General features: G+C 42.3%; 1 protein-coding gene and 1 long non-coding RNA gene across 2 annotated transcripts in view; one reads left to right on the top strand and one right to left on the bottom strand.

Moving 5' to 3' along the window:
• LOC123283895 (serine/threonine-protein phosphatase 2A regulatory subunit B'' subunit beta-like) overlaps nt 1–14,200 on the top strand; it is a 55,080-nt gene that overhangs the window by 13,832 nt on the left and 27,048 nt on the right. The window contains exon 2 of the mRNA XM_070503898.1: nt 22–204. Coding sequence (XP_070359999.1) covers nt 22–204 — 183 coding nt within the window. The remainder of the gene's footprint in view (nt 1–21; nt 205–14,200) is intronic.
• Nucleotides 4,235–7,353, bottom strand: LOC139044389 (uncharacterized). The gene is made up of 3 exons (XR_011501337.1): nt 7,258–7,353; nt 5,454–5,670; nt 4,235–4,562 (listed from the first exon to the last, which is right to left on the bottom strand). It is a non-coding gene; the product is annotated as an uncharacterized lncRNA (long non-coding RNA).

Below are 14,200 nucleotides of genomic sequence, written 5' to 3'. Positions count from 1 at the left end.
ACCACCTGTCTCATTTCTCAGGTCCAGACAAAGGAGGAGCCCCTGCCACCAGCCAGCAGCCAGAGCATCCCCACCTTCTACTTCCCCCGAGGCCGTCCGCAGGGGACAGTGGACGTCGATGCCGTCATCGCCAAGATTGAGCGGACCTTCGCCCAGTTTCCGCACGAGAGAGCCACCATGGAGGACATGGGCAAGGTGGCCAAGGTGGGTGCCCTGCGTGCTGCCTCTGGGCAGCACCACGTTCACGGGTTGGTGCTTGTGTTCTGTTTTCAGGATCTGAAACACAGTGGAGACTCTGTATTAACGGTTGTGCCAAATATTGAAGACAGACATGCCTGTGCGTTGTTGCCCTCCCAGATGGAGCAGCGTTCACCTTTGCATTTTTTAAGCAACTGATCCCCTGAGGTCCAGCCTGGGCCTTCCTCTCCGCCCTCCTGCCCCGTGTCTCTCCCTGTGTAGGGTGGGTGCTAGTGGACCCACAGTCCATGCGCAGCAACATGTCGATTTTGAACTTAGCCTAACACATGATCCCCCGTGCATTGTCTCACCATTTGGTTTTGAAATTCGGTGGCATGTCTCCAGGCCATCCATGTTGACATGTGTAGACACACGTAGACGAGCACAATCGTGGTTTCCCACATCGCCTCAGCCGCGTGGGAAGGCTCCCGTGTAGCCGGCGGCTGGCACGGCCCCTCCTGGGTGCTGGCGTTGACGCGTCCCGCTCCCCCATGGATCGGGCTGCCTTGGGCTGTGCTCCTGAGCTCCGCCTTCAGGCCGCATTGGGGTGCTTGTGCTTCCCCTTTGCCCCTGTGCTTCCGGGGTGCTTTCTCTCTCTTTCTTCATCCCCACCCTCCCCTCTGGAATGTCTCTTCCTATTCTGGATGCTGACCCTCCGTCCATGTGTGTTGTGAGCAGGTTCTGTTCCACCTGCTGAATGGTTCACGTGCTTCCTTTTGCTTGCAGTTTTTAGGGCTTGTCCTCTTTTCTTGTTGGAACTGCTTTATTGAGATATAACTCTCGGACCACAGTTCACCCATTTAAAACGTACAACTCAGCACAATGCAGTGTATGCCCGGAGTTGTGCAGCCATCATCGTAGTCAACTGGAGGACATTTTTGTCACCCCCTAAAAGAAACCCTGTACCCTTTAGCTGTCATCCCCCCTCCCCCACCCCCAACTAATCCACTTCCTGTCTCTGTAGGTTCGAGTATCCTGGACATCTTATGTAAACAGATCCATACCATGTGTGGCTTTTTGTGTCTGCCTTCTTTCCCTCAGCACACAGCCAGACCCGGGCGACACTGGGGGCTCGGCTCCAGGCCCCCACAACAAAGTGAATGTCACCATAAAGCAAGTCACACGAATTGTTTGGTTTCCGAGTGCAGATAAAAGTTAGGTTTATGCTATGCTGTAGTCTAAGTGGGTGATAGCATTATGACTAAAGAAAAGTGCATACCCTAATTAAAAAATACCATATTGCTAAAAAATGCTAACCAGCACCTGAGCCTTCAGCAAGTCATCTTCTCTTTGCTGGTGGAGCATCTGGTGAAAAACGCAATAAAGCAAAGCGCGGTAAAGCGAGGAGCAATAAAGGAAGTGCTTTATTGCAAAATAAAGCAAAAATACAAGCGAGCCTGTGTTTTCAAGGTTCGTCTGTATTGGGGCGTGTGTCAGTGGCACGTCCTTTCAGCGTCCCGTTGTGCATTTATCCATTCATCAACTGATGGACGTCTGGGTTGGCCCACCTTTGGGCTGTGGTGCACAGGGCTGCTGGAACACGCGTGTGCGAGTCTTGGTGTGCAGGTGTAGGGTTCTCTCAGATATACACACCTAGGAGTGGAATTGCTGGGACACATGGCGACACCATGTTTAACGCTTTGAGGAGCCACAAGACCATTTCCCAAAGCAGCTGCCCCATTTTGCATTCCCACCGGCAGCGTAGGAGGGTTCCGATCTCTCACACCCTCGCCAGCACTTGTGTCTTGCTGATTGTAGACAGCGTGTCCTAGGGGGCACGAAGTGTCTCCTGGTGGTTTTGACTCGCATTTCCCTGAAGACTGTCATGTTGAGCAGCTTTTCATCTGCTTATTGGCTATTTGTGCATCTTCTTTGTAGAAATGTTTGTTTAGATCCTGTGCCCGTTCTTTAACTGGATTGTCACTTTATTGTCCAATTGTAAGAGTTCTTTATATATTCTAGATTCAAGTCCCTTATCCAATACTTGGTGTGCATTTTTTCCCATTCTCTGAGTTGTTTTTTCTTTTTTTTAATTATATGTACTCAGCACCTGAAAAACTGAGAATTGACCTGAGTCTTTTTTAACCTTTTCTTTTTTGCTGAGGAAGACTGGACCTGAGCTAACATCTGTGCCAGTCTTCCTCTATTTTGGATGTGGGCTGCTGCAACAGCATGGCTTGTTGAGCGGTGTGTAAGTCTGTGCCCAGGATCTGAACCCACCAACACTGGGCCACTGAAGCAGAGTGTGCAAACTTAACTACTGTACCACCAGGCTGACCCCTTTTTTCAGTTTTTGATAGTCTTCCATGATGCCAAAAAGTTTTTGTTTGTTTGATAAAGTTCACTTTATCTGTTTTTTCATTTGTTGCCCGTACTTTTGCCGTCATATCCAAGAAATCATTGCCAGATGCAAGGTCATGAAGATTTGCTTTTGTTTTTTCCTGAGAGTTTCTAGTTTCGGCCTTTACGTCTAGGTCTTTGATCCATTTTGAGTTAATTTTTGAATATAGTGATGCAGCGGTCAAACTCCATTTTTTACGTCTGGAAATCCAGTTGTCTCAGCACCAAGGCTGAAGAGACCATTCTTTCCCCGTCCAGCGGCCCTGGCCCCCTTGTTGAAAATCAGTTCCCCATAAATATGAGGGTTTAGTACTGGATTCTGATTCTAGCCCTTGACCTGTCCTTGTGTCTTTATGCCAGTTCCACCCTGTCTTGATTACTGCTGCTTTGTAGTCGGTTTTGAAATGGGACGTGTGAGTCCCTTCTCAAGCTTGTTTTGGCTCTCCGTGGACCCTTGCAACTCCTTATGGATTTTAGGGTCAGCTTGTCAGTTTCTGCAGAGACGCCAGCTGGGGTTCTGCTGGGCTCGCGTTGACTCTGTAGATCGGTGTGGGGAGTATGGCCGTCTTACTACTGTCTTCTCATCCGTGTACATAGGACGTCTTCCACTCATTTAGGTCTTAGTTTCTTTCGAAGATGTTTTGTAGTTTTCAAGTATAAGTTTTGCACATCTTCTGTTAAATTTGTTCTGAAGCATTTTATTCTTTTTGATGCTATTATAACTGGAATGCTTCTCTGAATTTTATTTTCAGCTTGTTCATTGCAAGTGTATAAAAATGCAATTAATTCCTGTGTACTGATCTTGTATCCTGCAGTCCTCTGAACTCATTTATTCGTTCTAATAGTGTTTTAGCGTATTCCTTAGGATTTTGTGTGTACATGATCATGTTACCTGCGGCTAGAAATAGTTTCGCTTCTTCCTTCCCGGTGTGGATCTGTTATTTCCTCGTCGCGCCCGACTGCTCTGGGAAGAACCTGTAGCGTGGTGTGGTGTTGATGTCCGAGAGTGGAGGTTCTTGATCCTGCCCTTGGGAAAAGCATCCAGTCCTTCACCGCTAAGCATGCTGTGAGCGTGGGTTTTCACAGATACCCTTTATCGGGTTGGGGACCTTCCTTTCCATTCCTGGTTTGGTCAGCGTTTTTATCAAGAAAAGATGTTAGCTTGGTCGGATGTTTTTCCTGTGTCTGTTGAGAGGCCCGTGTGGTTTGGTTCTTTATTCTATGGATGAGGTGCATTACGTGAGTTGGTTTTTCCAATGTTAAACCAACCTTGCGTTCTGGAGCAAATCCCACTTGGCCATCGTGTGTGGTCCTTTTTCTGCGTGGCTGGATTTCACTGGCTGGTATTCTGTGGATGGTTTTTGTGTCCGTATCCAGAAGAGATACTGGCTGGCAGTTTTCCTGTGATTCCTGTGTCTGGTTTTGGTATTAGGGTAACACTGGTCCAAGAGGAAGATCGGAAGTGTCCCCTTCTCTTCTGTTAGAGATCGCCTTTTTAAAGTATGTTTTTAAATTTTGTTTTATAAGTATGTAAAAACGTACATGGTTCCAAGGTCAAAACTCACAAACCAGATATATTCCCATAAGTCCAGAGTCTACCCCTGTCTGTTCAACTCTGCTCTCTTCCTCCCCCATAAGTAACAGTTTTCATAAATTTGGCTTATCCTTTATTTTTTAATATGAGCAAATACCTACAAATATACATCTGTGTATGTACACACATATTTAATTTCTTCCCTTTCTTGGATGAGAAGTAGCACGCTGTTCTATGCTTGGGTGTGTTCTCTCTGAACATTATGGGTGGCGATCACTCCCCATTGGCGAGGTGGTCCTCGCTTTGCATGTTCGTGTGGGAGCATGAAAGTGACCCCACGAGCTGAAACCTGTGTAGCTTTTCTACTTCTTTGGCGGCTTTCTCCGGGCACGGTTGCTGGGCGAGAAGCAGTGGGTGTCTGCTGTGGACAGTTTGGTGAGCTCCAGTGGGCCTGTCAAGCCGTCAGCACAGTCAGCATGATGAGCGTCTCCACTGGCCCCTAAACTCTGCTTCATTCTCATCCCTCCCACCCCCAGCCCCAGGCTCCCTGTGGTCACTATTGATTAGGGATTTCTAGAATTGTACATAAACTAAATCATACTGCAGATACTTTCATTCTTTTTATGGTGGTAAAATTCACATAAAGTTCCACCAGCATTTTAACCATTTTAAGATGTACAATTCAGGGGCCTTTATTTCATAGACAGTGTTGCACAACCATTACCACTGTCTGGTTCCCGAACATTCACATCCCCCTACAAGGGAATCCCGGGTTCTGTAGCAGTCACTCCCCATTCCCCACGCCCAGCCCCTGGCAACCATGAGTCCCCTTTCTGTCTGTGGATTGGCCTGTTGTGTTTCAAAAAGATCTGGGCAAAAGTTTTGATACAAATGAAAATAAAACCAAACCCACCTTCCCTAAGCGTCATTTTTTAAGAACAGCCAGAGAAGTGTGATGGTTTGGTGCCTAAGCTTCCTTTCCTGCTGAAATTCTCATCCAGCCTGGCACCAACCTGAAGGAAATCACCTCACTCCTCATGCTCATCGCCCTTCCCTCTTGGGACCTGGGACCTTCCTCCCAGGACCGTGGGGTTAGGGGCTAATAATGGAAGTGAAGTCACTTAGAAAACACAGAAAAGCAACTTTAGGAGATATGTCACTTCAGGTAATCTAATCCCATCCATCAAACAAAATCTGCAAGTGTTTGGTGGTGAGGATGTGGTCTATTTTCCAGAAATCACAGACAGCTTATATTGCTTCCTGTGAAAACTTTTTCACCTCCTGTACAAGCTCCCATCCAACCCAAGTACGTTTCTTAAGTAGTCTCAACAGAAAAACTAACCTGAGAATGATTTAACGGGACTTTCAATTCTAAAAGATCCAGTGTCAAACGCTTTATGATCAACTTCCTTTGGCACCGCAGAGCCCACGGCCTCAGCACGCTCTCCCGGCTGCATCCTCTCTCTCATTGCCTTCTTCACAGCAGCGAGGCGACCCCCATCTGCGATCCCAGCATCATCATGTTTTGGTTCACTCGCTATACCCGAGACAACTTTTTCCTACAAAGAGAAATTATGACATTTACTAAAGCAACTCATTACCATCTTATAAGAAAAATGAATAAAGCATGCCTAAAATATTTCACACATCCATCTTATGCTTATCAAGTTCCTAGTATGTGCTAAACATGCTGGGGGTCAAAGGTAAAGGACAAAGTTCCTGCCCTCAAGGAGTTAGTTGTGGTTGTCGTTTAATGTAAACAAAGATAGGACCCTTCAACATGTCTAAAAACTGATGGAAAAGAGAGAACAAGGCTAACTGATGGGATGAGAGGTCAATGAATAAGAGATCTGGGGGAATGGTTCCAAAGTATAGATAAAAGATTAGTTTGATTTTAACTGTTCAGTAGTCTTAACGGTGGCCTATAAAATAATGTAGGAGAGAAACACTGGTGGTAAGGGGCAGAATTACAAGGCTCCGACATAATGCTGTCTTGACACAGCCGTTATCTGCGTCACTGATGGTGTTATGTCCCCAGGACTAAGCACCCGATAAGAAATGCGCACGGCAGGTCCAAATGTCCCAGCATCCTTCCTGTTTAACAGACTTGAAATTCATTCAATCAATCTCGTCACTGTCCTCAGGGCCTTTGTCATTAGTAAGACATTACTAACGTCTTACTAAGACATTACTTCATTAGTAAAATAAGGAGACTTCATTAGTAAAACAATCCTACAATAATCCTTTAATACTCTAACATCTTAAACTCCTAAGACAGAATTCAAAACAGAGTTTTTATTTGGATTACACAGCATAATAAAGTACCAGTTTAGAAACCTGATTTTACAACCAGAGGCATTTTTCTAAAATCTAAAAGAAAAAGTGGCAGGGCTCCAAGCTGGCTTGAGAAGTAGCAATTCTGAACCAAAAGCTTGGAGTTAAAATATTTTGGGAAAAAAATTAGTACAAATAGATAAGAATGGAATCTATCATGTCAACAAAGCCAATTTTACAGAGAAAATAGGAAATTTTACATGATAAAATTTGGGAAGAAGAGAGAGAGTCTAAGAGTCATTGTTCCTCTTTTCTACTTAAAAAGTTCTTTCATTTTGAAATATATCACACACAAGAGTATAGAAAGCAGAGATGGCATAACCTGTGGGTTAAGAACATGGGTTCTGGAATGAGAAACCCAGCTCCACCCTGGGCACGTGCTCGAGTCTTCCTGGCCTCAGATTCCCCACCCGGGGATAACGGCACCCACCTCACAGGACTGTTGTGAGGATTAACTGAGTCAATGTGTGTGAGGGCCTGGGAAGCATAGTTGGCACATTATATAAATTATGTACTACTGCTATTATTACTGCAAAACAATGTATAGGTACAGTTTAAAGAATAAAACACACTGGTACATACCGTTACTTAGCAACTCAGAAGCTCTCAGGAGGACCAAATCCAATCTCAGCCCCACCTCCCCCGCCAGAAATAACCATCCTGAATTTTGTGTTGACCTTTCCTCACTCTTCAAGACAATCAGGACATTGTAATAGATGACACGTTTTGTGAAATGAAAAACCTGAAGCTAAATGTTTCTAAAGCTTAAATTCATTAAAGTAAAAGTCTATATTAGAAATCCACAAATTTACCTGAAACACATCTTTGCTCGTATTGCTGGCTTTCTCCCATCCACACTCCTCAAGTATGGTCAGATTGTTGAATTTCTGGCGTAGATCCTGTATCTGTTAATAAATGAAGCACAAGTTTATCAGATTAATGCTAACCATATTAAATTTACAAATTAATGCCCAAAAGCTTCAAACAAATTGACAACGACTTGGACTGGTGACATAAAATTAGACTGTCATTGTCAATTTTGTATTCAAATGAATTCTTATGGTAAAATTGTTCATTGTTATTTTATGTTAAAAATCTACATAAAGGATGTCATATGTGAATAACTCCCAAACTATTTTGATGACTAAAATGGTAGGAGAGATATCCTAAATTATACAGTGTGAACACAATCTCTCCGTTTTTTTTTTGTTTTTTTGTTTTTTTTTTACAGTTTATTTATCCCTTCTCCTACTGAGGAGCATATCCATTGCTTCCAAGTCTTGGCAATTATGAACAATGCTGCTATAAACATCTGTGCACATGTTTGTCTGGACACAGGTTTTCAGCTCATTTGGGCAAACACCAAGGAGCGTGACTGCAGCATCGTATGGTAAGACTCTGTTTAGTTTTGTAAGAAACTGCCAAACTGTCTTCCAAAGTGGCTGCACCATTTTGCACCCCCACCAGCTATGAATGAGTGCTCCTGTTGCTCCACATCCTCACCAACATCCGGTGCTGTCAGCGGTTTGGATCTTTGCCATTCTAATAAGTGTGTACTAGTGTCTCATTTTACTTTTAACTGGCAATTCTCTAAGGGCATATGATGTTGAGCATCTTATCTTTTCATACACTTACTTACCATCCATCTGTCTTCTTTGATCAAGTGTCTGTCTGTTCAGTTCTTTTGTCCATTTTTAAATCAGGTTGCTTGTTTTATCATTGTTGAGTTTTAAGAGTTCTTTGTATATTTTAGAAAACAGTCCTTTATCAGATAGGTCTTTTGCAAAAGTTTCCCCTAGTCTGTAGCTTGCCTTCTCTTTCTCTTGACATAATCTCATTTTATTTTCATTTTTATTGTTTTGGTGAGGAAGATCGGCCCTAACATCTGTTACCAATCCTCTTCTTTTTTCGCTTGAGGAAGACTGGCCCTGAGCTAACATCTGTGCCAGTCTTCCTCTATTTTGTACGTGGGTCACCACCACAACATGGCTTGATGAGTGGTGTAGGTCCATGCCTGGGATCAGAACCCGCAAACCCTGGGGCAATGAAGTGGAGTGTGCCAAATTTAACCACTATACCACTGGGCTGACCCTGGCACAATCTCATTTTAAAGGATTCAAATAATATACATACTAGCAGGATGGGAATGTATGATCCCATCCTTCTGGTATTTCCAATCTCCTCAAAGTGGTAACCACTGTCAACAGTTGGGTAAATATGCTTTGAGTCTCTGTTTATACAAATAGGTACTCTATTTGCATTTATACAAATAGGTACTCTCAATCTCCCTTTCTCAAAAAAATTTAAATGTCAAAAAGACTCAGGATTACACTTATGACCAATTGATTTTCAACAAAAGTGCCAATGCAATTCAGTGAGGAAAAGATAGTTTTTTCCAACAAACAGGACTGAGAAAAGTGGATATCTGCAAGAAAAAATATGAATTTGGGCTCTTTCCTACACCATACACAAAAATGAACTCCAGAGCCAGCCCTGATAACCTAGTGGTCAAAGTTCAGTATGCTGTGCTTTGACAGCCCAAGTTCAGTTCCTGGGTGTGGAACCACATGACTTGTCTAGCAGTAGCCATGCTGTGGTGGCAGCTCACACAGAAGAACTAGTAGGACTTACAACTAGAATACACAATTATATACCAGGGCTTTGGGGAGGAAAAAAAAGAGAGGAAGACTGGCAACAGATTTGCTCAGGGCAAATCTTTCCTAGCAAAAAATAATTAATCACAACTTAATTTTTTTAAAAAATGAACTCCAAATGTTCACAGACCTAAGTGAAAGAGATAAAGCTTTTAGAAGTAAACATAAGATAAAATCTTTGTGACCTATGGTTAGGCAAAAAGAGTTCTTGGAAATAATGCCAAAATCACAACATTAAAAAAATTGATAAACTGAACTTCATCAAAATTAAAAACAGCTGTGTTCCAAAAGATACCATTAAGAAAATTAAAGAACAAGCCACAAACTGGGAGGAAATATTTGCAAATATTTCTGATAAAGGACTTGTATCCAGAATATACAAAGAACACTTACAACTCAATAATAAAAAGACAGACCCAATTAAAAATGGGCAAAAAGATTTGAATAGATATTTCACCGAAGACGACATACAAATGTCTAATAATAAGCACATGAAAAGATGCTGATCATCATTACTCATTAGGGAAATGCAAATCAAATCTACAATATGACAGTTCACACCCCACAGGATGGCCAATACTAAGAGAGACAGGAGCAAGCACTGGTGAGGATGCGGAGCAACAGGAGCTCTCACACACTGCTGGCGGGCACGTGAAAGGGTGTAATCAATTTGGAAAGCAGTTTGGCAGTTTCTTAAATAGTTAAACAGAAATTTACCACATGATCCAGCCATATCTACCCAAGTGAAAGAAAACATGCCCACATGAAGATTTGTAAGTGAATATTCATAGATTATTCGTAATCGTCAAATAGTGGAAATGTCCATCAACTGGACGATACAGACTGATGTCTCCATGAACCGCTACTCAGCCATGAAAGGAACAAAGTACAGGCATGTGCTGCAACATGGAGGAACCCCAGAGACACCACGCCGAGGGAAAGAAGCCACATACAAAAGACCACATATTGGGTGATTCTTAGAATGAAACGTTCAGAAAAAGCAAATCTACAGAGACAGTAAGGAGACTCGTGGTTGCTTGGGACTGGGAGTGGCAATGGGAACTGACTGAAAACAGGCAAGAGGCATCTTTCTGCGGTGAGGAAAACGTTCTAAGTTTGGATTGCAGCGACGGTTGCACAACTCTGTAAATTTACTAAACATCATTGACTTTTACACTTAGAATGGGCAGATTTTATCATATGTAGATTGTTTATCCTCAGTATAGCTCTTTAAAATAAATAAAAGCCCCAGGAGCCAACTTGAAGAGGCTCCCACTGGCCAAAACTGGGAAATGAGCATCACTAAAGATAATGACTGTAAAAGATGCCAACACAAATACTTTTAAATCCATAAAATAATTATGATACTAAGAAAGACAAAATTAATTGGTCACCATTGAAGGATGCTAGTGAACCAACTCATTATTATGTCAACTGGTCATAAAGTGACTCCATAAACACTATTCACTTCTGCGCCATATAATTACCAGAATATTGTGTTTCTTCACATTTTTCTCTAGACTTCATCATTGCTTTGCTTTTTGTTTGCTTAGTTTTTTAATGTATCTATCATCAATTTGCCTCTAAAGTCTGCACAGTATGTATAAATTCCCTCTTAATACAACTAGAAAAGCAAACCACTCGGGTATTCTGTTCCGTTCAGCCTCAGAGACAGTATCTCGCCGAGCCCCAGCCTCCTGCTCCAGTCTGAACAGCTGCTTCCTAAGCCTGCTGCTCACCCTCTTTACTCACCTCAGCCACAATTCCCTTAGACTTTTTGGGGATCTGTCCCAGCTCCTTCCCCTTTCTTGGCTTACTCCCTCATTTTTGTGAGGGCCGTTCTCAGTTTCCTGAGAAAGGGTGCCTGGGAGGTAAAATTTCAGACTGTGTGTGTCTGAAACATGCCTTTCCACCCTCAAGCGTGACTGGCTGGGTATACAACACCAGGCTGAGTGTTATTTTCCCCGAGAAGTTCGAGGGCCTTGTTCTCCCAGCTTTCGATGTCGCTGTTGAGAAATCTAGGGATATTCTGATTTTTGACCTTTTGTATGAAACTTGTTTTTGCTCTCTGGAAGTTTCTAGATGTTTCTCCTCATCCCAAGAGTTGTACAATTATATTTCATTGTGCATTGGTGTGTGTCTACACTGACATACAGTGCTAGGCACTCAATGGGCTCCTTCAATCTGGAATTCAGGTCCTCCAGTTCCAGGAAAATGTCAAACTATTTCATTGATCATTTCCTCTCCACTATTTTTTCTGTTCTCTTTTTCTGGAATCCCTGTTATTTGGATATTATACTTCCTAGACTGGTCCCCTTAATATTCTTATCTAGTCTCTCCTCTTTTATCTCTCTCTTTTTGCTCTAATTTATGGGAGATCTCAGCTTCATATTCCATCTTTCTAGTGAATCTTACATTTCTGCTCATATAGTTTTTAACTTCAAAGAGCTCTTGTTGTCGTTCTCTGAATGTTCTTTTTTGCATAGCTGTTCTCATTTGGCAGAAAAAATGCCTGGTCTCTTTGAGCATATTAACACTTGCTTTTAAAGTTCTTTCTCCTGGATCAGCCCACGGCCTCATCCAGACAGCTTCCTTCCTGTGCTGCTGCGGCCCCTTCTTCCAGGTTTCGGGCTGTCTGCAAATGTCTCATGGTTCTTGGCCACTGGTTCTTGAATTAGTATTTTATATGCTTATTTCTAAAATAAGCTCAAAAAGCTAGAAATTGTCATCTCCCTACCTTCACTGATTTTCCTAGTAACGGCCTCTATCAGCGCTTTCTACACCAGATTGGTATGAGGGCTATGTCTGACTCTGATAAAACTATAAACTCCTCTGGGGTAGAGAATGTGCCTATTTGTCAGCTCCTCATACAACGCCTGACACACAGCAGGGACAATAACTGCTCGATGGACCCAGCTACTGAAGACTCGTCCTCATTTTCGCACACATGGAATCATCACAGACTAGGCAACAGCTGAATAGAATCTCAATTTCCAACCCATATAGAAATTACCCTGACAGTATGCAGGAGGAGGGGACAGCAGCCATAAAATTTAGACAGTGCTTTACAGTTTGTAAAGGGGCTAATATCTCCTTTAATATTACAGATACCTAAGCAGCCTCTACTACTCCCATTTTACTACTGTTACCTCACTTCCAAAAACATGCGACTCGAAAGTTAAGCCATTCCAAATCCTGGCCACATACCTGAAGGCTGGCCATGTTCCAGAACCCATCCAGGTCTGCACAGGTGGTATCCTTTTTGCCTCATTTGTATTCCAAATTGTCCACCAGTTCTTCAAGCCGTTTGAATATTTCTGCCTTAAGGAGTCTTTTTTGACCAACTGCGAGGGGAATAAGATCTTCTGCTAAGGAAAAGATGAGATTTTTAAAAGCTAGAGAACAAAACAGGACCTTGATTGCAAGTCAGCCAGCTGATAAGACGACCTCACCCCAAATATCCTGGGGCTTCCAGAATCAAACTCTTACCTTAAAGCAAAACAAAAAAACATCGACTACAAAACTTTGTCATACCAATACTGAGCATTAACTGTCTGCTTCTGTTCCCACTAAAACGTAGCAATATTCATTCTCATATATGTTGCTACATAGTAAACAGCATTCTGCTCACCTTGTATTTTACAAGAATTCAACCTCAAACAACTCACTGTACATCAGCATCTAAGGACTTCACACAGCACACAAATGATTTTTTCTAAAAAGCTTCTCCAAATAAGATTAAGGAAATATCAGAAAATTTGTTCCATATTTATTTAGGTCATTTTCATTCAGAAAATATTTTGCATAATTAAACAATACTAGATATAGATGTCACTCAAAAAGTCATAAAAAATCTAATAATAAAATAGGCAAACGTTTAACTCCCAGGAATGATTGCTAACATTCTAATTACTTACACCTTATAAGTCATCTACCATTTTAGCACAGAGATACTAGTGAACGTATGTTGAGAAATGAAAAGTCTTGCTATTTTGATTAACAAAACTATAAAGTTCGGCAACACTAGATTTTTGTTTCAGATAAATGTAGACATATTAAAATAAACAATGCAGAGCCACCCTGGTGGCCAAGTGGTTGGGTCCATGCACTCACCTGCAGCAGCCCAGGGTTCACTGGTTCAGATCCTGGGCCCAGACCTACACACCGCTCATCAGGCCATGCTGTGCTGGCATCCCACGCAGAAGAACTAGAATGACCTACAACTAGGATATACAGCTATATGTCAGGGCTTTGGGGAGAGGGAAAAAAAGGAGGAAGACTGGCAACAGATGTTAGCTCAGGGCCGATCTTCCTAAAAAGAATAAATACATAAATAAAATAAAATAAACAAAGCTAAGACAAAAAACATAAATGTTCCCTCCCCTTTGTTTGGAATCTATACTTCAAGCTTCCTTTCCCACTCAAGGCAGTCGGTCAATATTAATTCCTCTCTTTCATATCAGAGAATCTTTCTAAAATTATGACATGTTTCAGCTTTACAAATGTTTCTCATACTAATATCTAAGTATTAGCAATATGACACTTATACAATAGCGATTTTCCAGAGCTGATGCTTATTTTATGAACTGTGATATATTAAAATCCATAAATACAAGTTGATATCCTATACATGTCCATCTTTCTACACCTAAAACTTACGTGGATGGTTAATGCCAAGAGCAACTTTCCAAGCTAATATTTCTAGTTCTTTCCGTTCTCATTTATCAGAGATGAAACAGAAAGAACCAGACATGCCTGAGTTCTGTCTTTACTTCTGGTATTGCCCATGGAACTGAGACCAACCCAACTGCCCAGAGTAAGTTGAAGCTAAACCCTGTAAGACTGGAATTACAGTGTCAGGGCCTCACAGATTCTAATTAGTAGGCTTTGCTTGTCCAAGGGCGGTAGTTCTCAACACTGGTCAATTTTGCCCCCCAGGGGACATCTGGCAGTGTCTAGAGCACCTTTGTCACAAACCAGAGGAGTGCTACTGGTCTGGGACGTTACACAACATCCTGCGATGCAGAGGACGGCCCCACAACAAGAATTATCCAATCTGAAATGTCAGTAGTGCAAGTTGAGAAACCCCGGCCCAAGATAA

The sequence above is a fragment of the Equus asinus genome, unplaced genomic scaffold (assembly GCF_041296235.1).
Source record: "Equus asinus isolate D_3611 breed Donkey unplaced genomic scaffold, EquAss-T2T_v2 contig_803, whole genome shotgun sequence".
Lineage (NCBI taxonomy): Eukaryota > Metazoa > Chordata > Mammalia > Perissodactyla > Equidae > Equus > Equus asinus.
Note: the sequence above shows the minus strand (reverse complement) of the source record. Positions and strands in the feature narration are given on the sequence as shown.